This window comes from Gymnoscopelus braueri (genome assembly GCF_963280865.1).
Source record: "Gymnoscopelus braueri genome assembly, chromosome: 1".
NCBI classification, from domain to species: domain Eukaryota; kingdom Metazoa; phylum Chordata; class Actinopteri; order Myctophiformes; family Myctophidae; genus Gymnoscopelus; species Gymnoscopelus braueri.
Window position 1 is genome coordinate 54,340,422 of NC_137603.1, and position 13,627 is coordinate 54,354,048.

The window sequence follows — 13,627 nt, forward strand, 5'->3', positions numbered from 1 at the left end:
AGGAGGGGGGAAAATAGCCTTGGCCAGTGACTTCACAGCCTATTGTGGAGATATGATAATTATTGTTTGCCATGCCTTCTTCCCTCCCCCCGCTCACCATATTATTCAGGGGAGATGAGACACCCCCCCGAGCCCCCCCCCCCCCCGGTGATGTATTGGAAATGAAGGGATTTTGAAAGGAGTAAGAAAGAGAGGCAGAAGCCAAAGCACTGGTGTGTGAGAAGGGGACTGTTATTGAGACAAGTACCAGTTACATGCTGACCTTGTCCAATTTGTGAACACTGTATTTTACACATGGTAACAATGGACTTCCATTCAGATCGCTGAGAAACGGCTCATACTCTTGAATAATGCCAACGTGAATGGTCATGATAGGCCTATTTCCCTGCAAATATTTCTTCTTTCATAGAATTCCTCCATAGAAACAGATTTATTTGATTTTTTAATAACTCATAAAAGAACCGAGTACTTTCAATATTTTCCAATGTATTTATTGATTTTTTTATTTTTTTTATTTTCAATAGCTAACAAGGAGACATGAAGAAATACTTCATAAAAAGTATGGCAAATATAATCTTTGAAATGAACTGATTCCTTCAAATAAATATTTGTGATTGTTATTTTAATTTTGAACAAAGCGACACAAAGAAATATATAATACTTCATACAAAATTATGGCTACTATCATATTAGTGATGGAATGCCTCTATACTTTGCGTTCATGGCTGGGCAAAAAAAAAACCTCAAAACTTTAAATTAAATTATCCTACCAAGAGGTGAAAAACAAAAACTGTAATTCATAATGTTATGCATTTATTCTATGGACAGGTTTCAAAAAGCAGTTGGTTTGTAAGCAAATTCAAACAAAATTAATTGCTGCTATTGTAACTCATAAAAAAGTAGAAAAGAGCAAGAAATGCACTATGTGATATAGCAATCCACAGGTCGTTAACCAATATTTTAATTAAAGCCTCACATTATGAAAACTTTACAACAGGTGATATGAAAAATGTACAACATTTTTTTTTCATGTTTTTACAGCTGGCAAAAATCCCCCCGTCCTTTTTCAGTTGGCTTTAGACAGTGCAACAAACTGGCTCTGTTTAGATTTACAGCGTCCACTTTTTCTTGTCTTTCTTTTTTTTTTTTTTCAAACAAAACGGTATCAAGGAGCAGTGTAAAAATACATCAATCGTGAAACCATCTGCCTTGATCCAGAAATTTGTATTTACCATAAAATATCCCCATTTGTTACACAAAATAAAAGCATAATTTAATTGTTAAACATCTGAAGTTAAAAGCAAATACATAAAAGGAGGATTTTCTCTTCTTTTTTTCCCCTTTTTTTTGGAGTGCCAGTTACTCTTGAGCAAAACAATGTGGGAGGGGCATTATCACTGGATACAGGAAGCCTGACCCCAAACCCACACACTCTACGGAACATATACAGCAGAATACAGCTACAACTTGATGACGCAGTGACATAGATGACATAATATGGCAGTTTATGTCTCTTTCAGTCTGTTCAGGTCTTCATCCAGAGAACCACACCCCAAGAACCCCCGTTTTTGTCTTTATTGTGTCTTATTCCTAAAGAAAGACAGACGTGAATGTTTTCAAACACCGCCCCGCCTTTAACAGTGTGATGATGGGATCAAAGTTTTTTTTATATTTTCTTTTAGGCCAAAGTTAATGCTGCAGGAGGAATGATGGGGTGGAAAAAGAGAAAGATTGAGGTTCTCACAATAATAACTGGCCAGTGTGAGGAAAAACAGACATGTTGATGTGTTGAGTTTATTGGTTTCCAGTACAGGGGCCTCTGTGAGTCATTCCGTTCGGGGTTGCTTTCTGTGACAGGCGAGAGGACCTGCCAAAAATGCTTTTTGTTGAAATGCATTCAAAATGTCCTTTCGCTGGGCTGAACTGACAATTTTGACCTTATAAATAAAGCTTCATTGTTAAATAAAACAGTGAAAGACACACCTGTCCTTTCACACACAATATGTGCCCAGAGTCAGTTTTAAATTGAGGATTGAGAGGACCCAACAAAACATAACAAAACAATCAGTGGGACACGTGCCCCGCAGACTTCCCTTATAGCTCCGCCTATTTCATAGACAAAAAACTCCCAGCTAACAAGTTTGCTCCACTTTTACACACGTGTGCATATCCGTCTGTACCAATGGACTAGTTCTTTGTATAACATTCTAAAATTCTCACACACTTCTTAAGTGCAACGTAGAAAAAGCAACGTGGAATGATGCTTTTTATTATTATTAATAAGCCTCTTCTTTGAGATAGGAGGACTTTTTCATTTGGCTCAGTAGATGCTGACCTGTGACAGGGCGTGGGCCTGGATTTGGGAGGGGTGGGGTTGTTGCTGCTGGGCAGTGGGCTGGGGGCTGCCAAGGGACGCGGAGCCCCCCACTGAGTGGGGCGTGCCGGGGGAGTGCTGGGGAGGGGAGCACTGGGACTGATGCTGCTGCTGCTGTTGTTGTTGTTGCTGCTGCTGCTGTTGTAGATGCTGAATTTGCTGCTGATGCATCTGATGCATCTGCATGTGTTGCAGCTGCATTTGATGTTGTTGTTGTTGATGCTGCTGCGGATGTTGTTGTTGCTGTTGTTGCTGTTGCTGTTGCTGCTGCTGTTGCTGCTGTTGCTGCTGCATGTGGTGTTGCTGCAGCTGCTGCTGGAGGTGGTGTTGGAAATGCTGATGCTGCATCTGCTGCTGGATGTGCTGGTGGTGCATCTGCTGCTGCTGCAGCTGATGGTGCTGGAGATGATGTTGCATCTGCTGCTGCTGGCTCTGTTGTTGCTGCTGCTGTTGAAGTTGCTGAATGCCGTGCTGCCCCGGTTGGCCCATGGGCGGCGGGCTCATTTGAGCCACGGCCGTGGACTGGGCGCCCGCCACCATGGCCCCTCCTCCGCTGCCCACCTGGCCCAATAGCTGCGTTGGCACTCCGGAGGGCATGTTCTGGTGGGCGACGCTAACGGAGGTCACGATCTGATTGCCCCCCCCCAGCCGCATCTGTAGGGGTTTCGGGGCGATGGCTCGCGGCAGTCCCTGCTGGAGGGCCTGAGCTTGGGCGGCGGCTGCGGACATGGACATGGATTGGTGTTGGTTGAAACTGAGAGGCGACGGCATCACCAGGCCGGGGGAGAGACTGGTGCACGCCAGGGTCTGCTGCACCGAGCGGATGGTCTGGGCTTCAGCCGACTCTGCTGCAGCCTGGATGGACATGAAGGGTTTAGCCACAAAAAGCCAGCGTTCACATTAACCGGTTCTCGCTTTAAAATGGAACCGTACGGTTCGCCATGCAGGGATCAACACGGCCTTATGAACCACGGATTTTCGGTTTAGCAATTAAATTCATCGTTATGCATTAATGTCTGTGTCCTGAAGATATCCCCTCCCCGCGACTGAATCCAGCTGGCGTTGCTCGCCAAAATCAGCCGATCTACAAGCATCACGACACGTTGTGAGCCTGTAGATCGTCCATATTCGGCGGGCGACACCATCGGATTAATAAATGAGCATAATGATAAGCATTGTCGTTGTCCTCTGCACTCGTAGCAAGAGCTCATTAAAAGTTATTTCCATCAGACCAGTTCTAACAAAGTACTCCATGACTGCAGATAGGGACTCTACTTGTAATCGTTGTAAGCATGACATCCATAAATCTTTATTAAAGCTGGAGTTTCATTGCCGTAAACTAAACTTTGGAGTGATGCTTTTCTTTGCGACAGTACATCCCCACCTTCCCCCACACGCGTGCGAAGCATACTGACGTAATGCAACTTTTCTTTGCCTTGAGAATAATTCAAGTAAAGTCAGCGATATATGGTTCATTTCTTTCTTGAAAATAATGAAAGGCAGACAATACTGGATTGTGTCTGAATAGAAAAACTTTAGGTAGCACTTGCTATGCATCCTATGTGTATAACGCATCATGAACATGACTTATAAATATCAAGTGTTATAATACTTCATAATTGCTACCAAACTTTTTTTTATTGCTACTAAGCAAAATAAAATTCTTCTTTTTTTACTGTACTGAAACAAAACCAAAACCGTGACCCAAAAATGTAGGTTTGAACTGAACCGTGGGCAAACAGAACCGTTGCATACCTAGTTCACATGTGCATAATACTAAGAATATTACAAATGTTTCCCTTTTTTGGGGTGTATTATTATAGGCTTTTTATTTTTATTGCAGATCTACAGTACAAGCTTGCTGCGAGTCGTGGTTAATGTTTTTTTAATACTAACAAAACAGCCACGACCGTCTCGGGGAAACACAAAATGTGATGCAGGGGAAAAAATGAATAATTTAATTGACTTGAATGTTTATCAATTTCACACATTTGCTGTACAAAATGGAAAACATCATTCTCACCTTGGAAACCAGGCTAGCGCGGTATGCAGCAAGTGCTTTTAAATACTCCTTTTTGGCAGCCTCTGTTTTGCTTTTATAACCCTGCAATGGCGAGAGAAAAAAAAGAAGGAAGAAAAAAAAAAGATGTTAAAGGCAGCTGACAGGTGTGAAAAGCAATCTTCCTAAACAAACATTACTCCCAGTTACCTGGAGGCAAAGTTCTTTCGAACACAGTATTCTAGTAATTCTAAATGCAACCGGCTTCCTGGCTGAGTCTATTTCATTAGTCACATTGTTTCCTTTGCTCACTCTACAGCTGCAGTAAAACATGATTGAGAAAAGGTGTACCTGATTAAAATCGAACTAAAACATTTTTCATTTAGCACCATCGGTTTAACCCTTTTAAGACCGGGAACGCATCCGTGTCATTTAAAGATTTCTTTGGCTATTGAAAAATAGCAGATCTACAAGATCATAGCACGGCACAGAGTGCAGATTTCTTTTGCAAATCTTTGAATATAATATATATATATATATTTTTTTTTTTTTAAAGCGTACATTTGCAACTCAAATCTTTGCTTCTTGGGGGTCCTGGAACAACATATTTTAAATCAGTGGTTCTAAAACTTTTTCATGTCCAGGACCTCCCAAAATGATATGTACTGTATTTGGCCGCGGACCCCCCCCACCCCATCTCTAAATATTGTCCCAAACTATTACTGTTCAGGATTAACCCATTAAAACCGGGAACGCATCCGTGTAACCACTTTAACCATTATTTTATACTTTTATTTTATTTTATCGTGAACATTTTTGAAAATCTTTGGACAGTGGTGGTCAAATCTTTGCTTCTGGGGATTCTACAAATGTCTTCTAAATCCCAACAGTTTAAAATAATAATTAAGAAATAAGTTGCCATACAGTATCAGTCTCAAACTATGTCAAGGACCCCCAAAATGATATGTATTTGGCCGCGGACCCCCATCTCAAATTATTTGGTTCCAGGGACCGCCCCCCCAGAAATTTGAGTTAAAAGTGTATACTATATATATATATATATATATTAAAAGATTTGCACACATTTTCAAGATTTTTTTATCAAAAATAGCCAAAGCAATCTAAAATGACACAGATGCGTTCCCGGACTGAATGGGCTAAAATTCATAAATTGCAAAAAGTAGCAGATCGACAAGCTCAAAACGCGTGGCTTCACGCCACGTTTTGAGCTTGTAGATCTGCTACTCATGATGCTTTTGTGTGACGCTGTTGTATGATCGAGTAGGGGCGTTAAATTACGAAAAAACACAACAAAAGTTAAAACATGTAGATAAGAGGTTTCTGTGGTTGTTGTTGTACTGCACCTGCTTCTGCTCCTCTCCCAGGCCGTCCCACATGGAGGCCACGATCTTGGACACCTCTCCAAAGGTGGCGTTGGGGTTCTGGCCCTTGATGGCGGCCTGGGTGTCTCTGAAGAACAGAGCGTAGGCCGACACCGGCTTGGAGGGCTCGTTGGGGTCCTTCTTCTTCTTCTTCTTGGGCGTCTTGGGCTTCTTGGCGGGGTCTACCGGGGCCGGCCGCTTTTCTCCAATCACCTGCAATACCAATATATGTGATCTCATGTTAGAACACCTGACTGTAGACATATCACAAAATGATATCGATATAAATATAATAATAGTAGTAATAATAAAATGATAATAATAATAATGACAACACTAATAATAATAATATGGTAATCACACAAACAGGGAAGGAGGAGTTGTTAAAAATGTGTGTGTGTGTGTGTGTGTGTGTGTGTGTGTGTGTGTGTGTGTGTGTGTGTGTGTGTGTGCAAATCATTCTAAATGTTATCCATAGAATATGTTGGATCAATTGTCAATGTATTGTACACCATAATGTATGCCAAACGTGTGCTAAGTTTAGTCTAAATAGAGACTTAAGACTTATGTTGTAGGAGATATTGGTCTTTCAAATGTTTTGGTATTTAATCATAGCGCCACCATCTGGCTGACTGGGAAATGTTTTGGAATGTATGAGTTTGCACAGATGTATTATAAAGTGTGTGGTTCTCTAGTATTTAAAATCTCAAGAACTTTAAAAAAAAAGATGGGAAGATGTTTCAAGCCAACTTTGGTAATTATTTAGATGCCACCATCACATATTTTTAGTGGCAAGGCCAGGGGTCAGGTCTAGGTTAGCAGGAATACAGATGGTTCTAGTGTGTAAACAATACACCACCTCTGTTCACCACTTCTTTTGTTTGATTTTTGGCTATTGCCCAGGCATAGCCAGCGTAAGAACTGGGTATCATTCCTACTGAAGCCACCCATGGGGTCTTGAACAGGGGGTCCGGGACCCCTAGGGGGTCCTCAAAGTTACTACAGGGGGGGGGGGGGGGCCGTGTGATAGGAACTTTTTTTTTAACATGAATCACTTCAACTCTAGCATCCCTGATCTACAAGCTCACAACGCCCCGCAGTGCTATTTTCAGCAAAGAGGTTTTTCGTGGTGAGGGAAAAAGAGCGGAACAAGTACATAGCCAAAGTTTACTATAATATTATTGGATAGTATTGGGGGTTTAAGTTGTTAAATGTCAAGATAATGCAAAAAGATACACACAAAAAAAAACATTAATGTACACAGCACTGATGATAGTGTTGTCAAAACAAGCCTATGAAGCCATCTATGAAAAAGTTGAATCTGCAACAAAAATCTATACAATATGTAGTGGAGCCCCACTACGTATTGTATAGAATTGTGTTGCAGATTAAACTTTTTCATCCCTGCTTCATCTCTCTCTCAGCTAAGGGGTCCTTGAGCTGAACCCTGCTGTATACACAACATCATCTCAAGCTCCGTCCTCACCCTGTTGCCTTCGTCCTGGTCGTCCTCGTTGATGGAGCTGGAGGGCGAGGGCGTGGCCGACTTGCTGGCGGGCGGCGAGGGCGACGTGTGGGCGATGTTGGGCCCGGTCATGTTCAGCCCCAACTGAGCGTTGAGCTGCGATTGGTTGATAGTGGTCAGCTGGTTTCGCGACATCATCCCGTTGGGGTTGTTCATGTTGATGATGGACCTCATCACCATGGCCGGGTTGGACGGGTACTGGCGAAGATGACCCGCTCCTATGTTCTGCAGAAACACAAAGCAGTGTAACAGTGTGAAACCTATGGTTCATATCTTCAATGTTCTGCAGAAACGCAAAGCAGTGCAACAGTGTGAAACCTATGGTCCATATCTCCTATGTTCTGCAGAAACACAAAGCAGTGTAACAGTGTGAAACCTATGGTCCATATCTCCTATGTTCTGCAGAAACACAAAGCAGTGTGAAAGTGTGAAACTATGATCCATATCGTCAAACCAATAAAGACATTTGGGTCATTGAATTCATTAACCACATGAACCACAACCCTTGTGTCTCTCTATTCTGCGTGTGTCGTTACAGGCGACCAGTCGGCGAAAATAGACGATCAACAAGCTCACGACGCATCTCAACATCTTGTGAGTTTGCAGATTAGCTATTTTCCTAGATTATTACATGCCATGACAGAGGACCACAATGGAAACAAGGTTTTAGATTTCTAGTGTTGTTTTTATCCTTTTGACTGTGGTGTGCAATAGGGCATTAACAGAATAATCGAATATTTGAATATTCGACTATCAAACCACTATTCGACCACTGTACATCAAAGTTGATTATTCTCTAAAAAAAAAACGTCAACTCGCATTCCTTGAGTCGAGTCATCAATGCCATTGGCAAAAGAAAAAAAAAATTGATAATCAAATCGATTAATCGAATATTCGAATACTTATAGGTTGAATAATTTGAATGCTAAAAATCACTATTCGTGAATGCCCTAGTGTGCAATCTGTATGTTCTTGTGTGTGTGTGTGTGTGTGTGTGTGTGTGTGTGTGTGTGTGTGTGTGTGTGTGTGTGTGTGTGTGTGTGTGTGTGTGTGTGTGTGTGTATGTGTGTTTTCTTTTCTTTTTTTACATGCGTTGTCAATCAGGATGTCAAAATAAAATGAATCAGAGTGCATGTCACTCTATCCTGTCTGAGCAGCCTGCTTCATAAGCCAGCAGTAGATGGCTACAGGGCTTTGATTGATTAGTTTCCAAAGTGCATTCATTGTATGGAAATCTGTGAAAGGGCAAGTTGTGACTCTGGCCAGTCCCCGGAGGGCATCATCATCATCAGTGCAGTAGTAGTTGACAGTAGAGCCAGTTCCTCTCTCAGTTAAGTACATAACCCTGAGCTAGGGATGGGGACCATATGAAAACTACATGTCACCATTATTGGGGGGGAAATAATTGAGATTAACGATATTATCGCGATAATCAAAATATCCTTAACATTTTAAATGGCACTTTTGTTGAACCACTTCAACCCCCAGCATCCCTATTCTGTCAGGGACGCGTTGTGAGCTTGTAGATCTGCTATTTTTGGCTCTTTAAGTATAGAGGGGTTTAAGTGGTACTAAATTTGCAGCTCAACAAAAGCTAATTCATCCGAGTGTATGACGGAGGACAATTTCACCATAAATTAATATCTCTGCAATACAATGATGATTATTTTAAAAGTCACGATAAACGATAATAACGATCATCGTCCCATCCCTACCCTGAACGTCTCCACAAAGAGACTGTTCAAGTCATGATCTGTATGCATGTAGCACTCTGTCTGCATGGAGGCTGCACACACAGCAACATGAAGGAGACAAAAAAAACGCCCTACACATTTCAGTGAAATGCCACTTTTTAAGGTTATAGTAACTTTCTCCCCCCTGGTTCTGTGACAGAGGTTAAAAAAAAAAGAAAAAAAGATACCTCCACTCCATTCAGAGATGAAATTCCGTCTGTTGGCAGCTTTCATAGATCATACTTTGACTGCCAAAGAGTGGGAAAAAATGCTTCTATATAATCAACTCCATAAATCAACCAGCTGAGGGGATAACATTTTACTGTCTGGGACAGACTCTCTCTCTCCCTCTCTTACCATCCAGGAGTATATAATACAATAACCTCTTCAAAATCTCTCATACAGGTTTTTTTTTTTCTTCTTTTCTTCCTGGTAAAACATTTGGTTCTTGAGAGAGTTTAGACGGGTGGGTGGGTGGGTATGTGGTGGTGGTGGTGGGGGGTTGCATTGATTGCAGTGAGGATGAAATTACAAGGACTGCCAGCTCCCCGGAGGGGGGGGGGGGGAGACTGATCAGAAAGCCAGCAGAGCTGACATGGAACTGAGAGAGAAAGAAGTGAACACATAAGCAAAAAAGAAAAAGAAAAAAGGAGGTTGATTTGTTCTCCCTATAGGCGCATCCATCTGTATTCAGCGGCGCAAACTCAATCTCTGCCAACATCAACACATCATAAAAACCCACGCACCTGGCTTTATTGAAAGAACCTCATGAGCATCTTAACCCGTTCAGACCCGGGAACGCATCTTGTGTCATTTTTAAGATTTCTTTGGGCTATTCAAAAAAATAGCAGATCTACAAGCTCATAGCGCGGCACATGGTGCCACGCTACAAGCTTGTTTTTGAAACATCGTGAAAATGTGTGCAAATCTTTGAATATATATATATATTTTTTAAAGCGAACATTTGTAACCCAAATCTTTGCTTCTGGGGATTCTACAAATGTCTTCTAAATCCTAACAGTCTATTTTTTTAAACTTATGTTGCTATAATATCAGTGGTTCTCAAACTTTTTTCATGTCAAGGACCACCCAAAATGATATGTATCCCCCCCCCCCCCCCATCTCAAAATATTTTGTTCCAGGGACCCCCAGAAGCAAAGATTTGTATTAAAAATGTATATATACTGTATATTAGAAGATTTGCACACATTTTCACATTTCTTTTTCTTCAAAAATAGCAGCTAGCTATAGCGCGGCACTCGGTACAGCGCTACAAGATTGTAGATCTGCTATTTTTGAATAGCCAAAGAAATGATAAAATGACACAGATGCGTCCCCGGATTGAATGGGTTAAAAAAAACAACAACAATATTGTAACACTGTCTCAGGCAGGAACATATTGGATGTGCAATCCATTTGTTTTTCCTCATATGCTATGCTGGGCTGCTTATCTTGACTGCAATATATGAGGCCAGGGCGGATGCACTTCCCCTATATTTACATGTGTGTACAATTCTGCAACATAGGCTAGATAACTGGTTCTCAATGTGGGGTCTTGTGGGGGCTTGAGGGAGTTCCAGCTAAATTAATGATAGTTAGGAAGCCAATGGACCCTTACAGGTCTGTATAACTCAAAACGTGTACAAATGGAACCACATGGACCCGTGTTGAGTTGACACTGGGGATTATGCAGTGTGGATTGTGGTCCCAAGACATGAAAATCCTATCAAATGCATGGGGGTCTGTGGCCTAATGCATATCAAACTGGGGGGGGGGGGGGTGCTTTGAATAAAAAAAAAGGTTGAGAATCTGGGCTGGATGATGAGAGAGGGAATGTTAACAAGTGTGCTGTATTATAGAAATGTGTGTGTGTGTGTGTGGGGGTGTACATGTATGTGTGTATATATATATATATACACACACACACACACACACACACACACACACACACACACACACACACACACACACACACACATACACATACACACACACACACAGACACACACAGACTAGATAAAGTGCTCCTGGGAGCACAGGTCTCCGCCAGGTCAAGTACGTTATTGTGGCCTCCTGGTGGCGCTATAATAGGCCAATAGTGCTATTTATTCTTAGGCTTTTCACGGCAATCGGACACTGCATTCATGATTTGAGGCATTTTGTGCCAAAAATTTGTTTTGCTAAATTATACCTGCTGGTGGCGCTATAACAGGCCAATGTGAAAAAGGGTAGCATTTCTTCCTCTGCCTAGAGGGAATGTGCGTGTGAAATTTCACGGAAATCGCAAGCTGCGTTCATGATTTGAGGCCTTTTGTTCAAAACGGACCAATCCTGCAAACTTTGGAAGCCAACCTTAGCCAATGAAGAGGGAATATGGGAAATCGGCGCTATAACAGGCCCATGAGAAAAATATGGGGCAGAGGTTCTGAATTGGCATCCAGGGAGTGTGTGTGCACAGTTTCGCAGAGACCGGGCCAACGGTGCCGGAGATTAGCTGCTAACGGACGGACAGGAGAGGCGGACGGACGGACAGGGTGCAAAACATACTCTCTCGCCATGCCTTTCAGCCTGGCGGAGACAATAAACAAGTACAGTGATTCAGATATCCATGGTTCAAATGGTTCCAGAGCTAACTGTCATGTCGTTGCTGTTGGGCAGAAACCTTGTATCTCCTGATTCCAACTCTGTATGTTTCTTTGTAAATAAATGCCCTACTAACTTCATCATACTACTGTGTCACACAAAAGCAGCAAAAATAGCCCATCTACAAGCTCAAAAGGCATTGCGATGCAATGCCTTTTGAGCTTGTAGATCTGTCTACAAAGATTATCGGACTTCCCACACCAACACTTTCTGATATGAACAATAAGGCCATCATCACACGCGTAGCACTCACACAATGGCATGTGACACTGATCATCCCTTACATCGTCACTTCCTACTTACGCCATCTGGACCAAGATAAAAGACTTTGAAATGGGTAAAAGGTTAGTTTTAGTAGATCGTTTTGTCCCTTCAGCCATTAAGCCATTAAGCATCTGTGTCATTTTAGATGTCTTTTGCTATAAAAAAAATAGCAGATATACAAGCTCATAGCGCGGCACCGATTGCTATTTATTTTTTAAACTCAACATTTTGGCAATTCTTTGATATATATATTTTTTAAAGCAAACATTTGTAACTCAAATCTTTGCTTCTGGTTGGGGGGGTCCCTGGAACAAAATAACTTTGAGATTGGGGTCCGTGGCCAAATACTAATTTTAATTTAGGTGGTCCTTGACATGAAAAAGTTTGAGAACCACTGATAATATAGCAACATAAGTTTTAAAAAAAAACTGTTAGGATTTAGAAGACATTTTGCAGAATCGGCCTCAGGTCTAATTTGGATTTTATTTTTTACACAAGCTTGATCTGCTATCTTTTAATAGCCAAAGAAATCTAAAATGACGCAGATGCTTTCCCCGGTCTTAACACATTGCATGCCAGTCGCGTAGATCTACGCGAACCTATTTAAAGCCGCAGCGTGCCAGTCGCGTAGATCTACGCGAACCGCCGATTCCCATTGTAATCGCCCCAGGTGCACTTTCCGAATTTTTTTGATCCATTTCCGTTTCCGGTTTCCGGTCGGAAACGGAATTATTCGGGTTCCGGTTTTTTCGATCGTATCCGCTTCCTGTCTGGGATCCTGTTTAAAACTCGATTTCCTCGGTTGTTGTTTTTCTCCTCGCTGATCACTGTTTACCGTTGCTCGGCTGTAGCTTCAAGATGGCGGCACGGATTTGGAAACTGTTTTCGCTGGTCGTTTCTCACGGATCCGCTGTGTGTTTAGAACCAAATGAACGCGCACTTTTAACTTATTTAGCGAGGTCTGTGGCGACATGAAAAAAACTAAAAAACAACAATAAAACGCTGGCACTGGTGAGTACATTATGAGATTAAACTCTGGCATGGAATGTGTTAATGGGTTAAACAAACTGCCTCGCTGATGGGACATTTTCCGTGTATACCGGGGACTTCATGTGTTATGTTGTTATGATGTTCTACGCTGTATGGTTATGTGTTGTTCTGTTGGAACAGACTGTGAAGATGAATATACCTGAGGGGACAATAAAGACATTATTAAAGTCGTTATTATTATGTTTGAATTTGAAACCTGTAAAGTAACCGTTGTTGGACATATGAGGTTTCCACCCGACAGCCCCGACGACCGTCCATTGCCTAGCAAGCTGTTGAGGTTGACAGCTCTGGGTTTTTTGCTCTGCTCGTGGAGAACATCAAAGCAACACGCACACTGAGCTCATTAGTCGTGGCCATCTGTATGATAGCACTTCTGTTACGTCCCAATGATGCAATTCTGACTTAGAGCAATAAGAGAATTCTGCAATTCGTTTTTGGAATACGGTGATTTCCCCACGAAAATGGCCTTTTTAGATGTCGTTCACTCGCTGATGGCTATCAGTTACACGTCATCATATCCTGCTCATCAGCATGCTAAACACATTAACCCATAAAGACCGGGAACGCATCTGTGTAACCAATTTATCCATATTTTACTTTGGCTATTCAAAAATAGCAGATCTACAAGCTTGTAAGCGCGGCACCAAGTGCCGTGCT

At 41.9% G+C, this 13,627-nt stretch overlaps 1 protein-coding gene across 1 annotated transcript in view; it reads right to left on the bottom strand.

Annotated features, from left to right (window-relative positions):
• Window positions 1-605: 605 nt before the first annotated feature.
• tox3 (TOX high mobility group box family member 3) overlaps window positions 606-13,627 on the bottom strand; it is a 99,511-nt gene continuing 86,489 nt past the window's right edge. The window contains exons 4-7 of the mRNA XM_080435716.1: window positions 7,242-7,505; window positions 5,738-5,968; window positions 4,398-4,478; window positions 606-3,229 (exon numbers count right to left, since the gene is read on the bottom strand). Coding sequence (XP_080291842.1) covers window positions 2,321-3,229; window positions 4,398-4,478; window positions 5,738-5,968; window positions 7,242-7,505 — 1,485 coding nt within the window. The 3' untranslated portion in view covers window positions 606-2,320. The remainder of the gene's footprint in view (window positions 3,230-4,397; window positions 4,479-5,737; window positions 5,969-7,241; window positions 7,506-13,627) is intronic.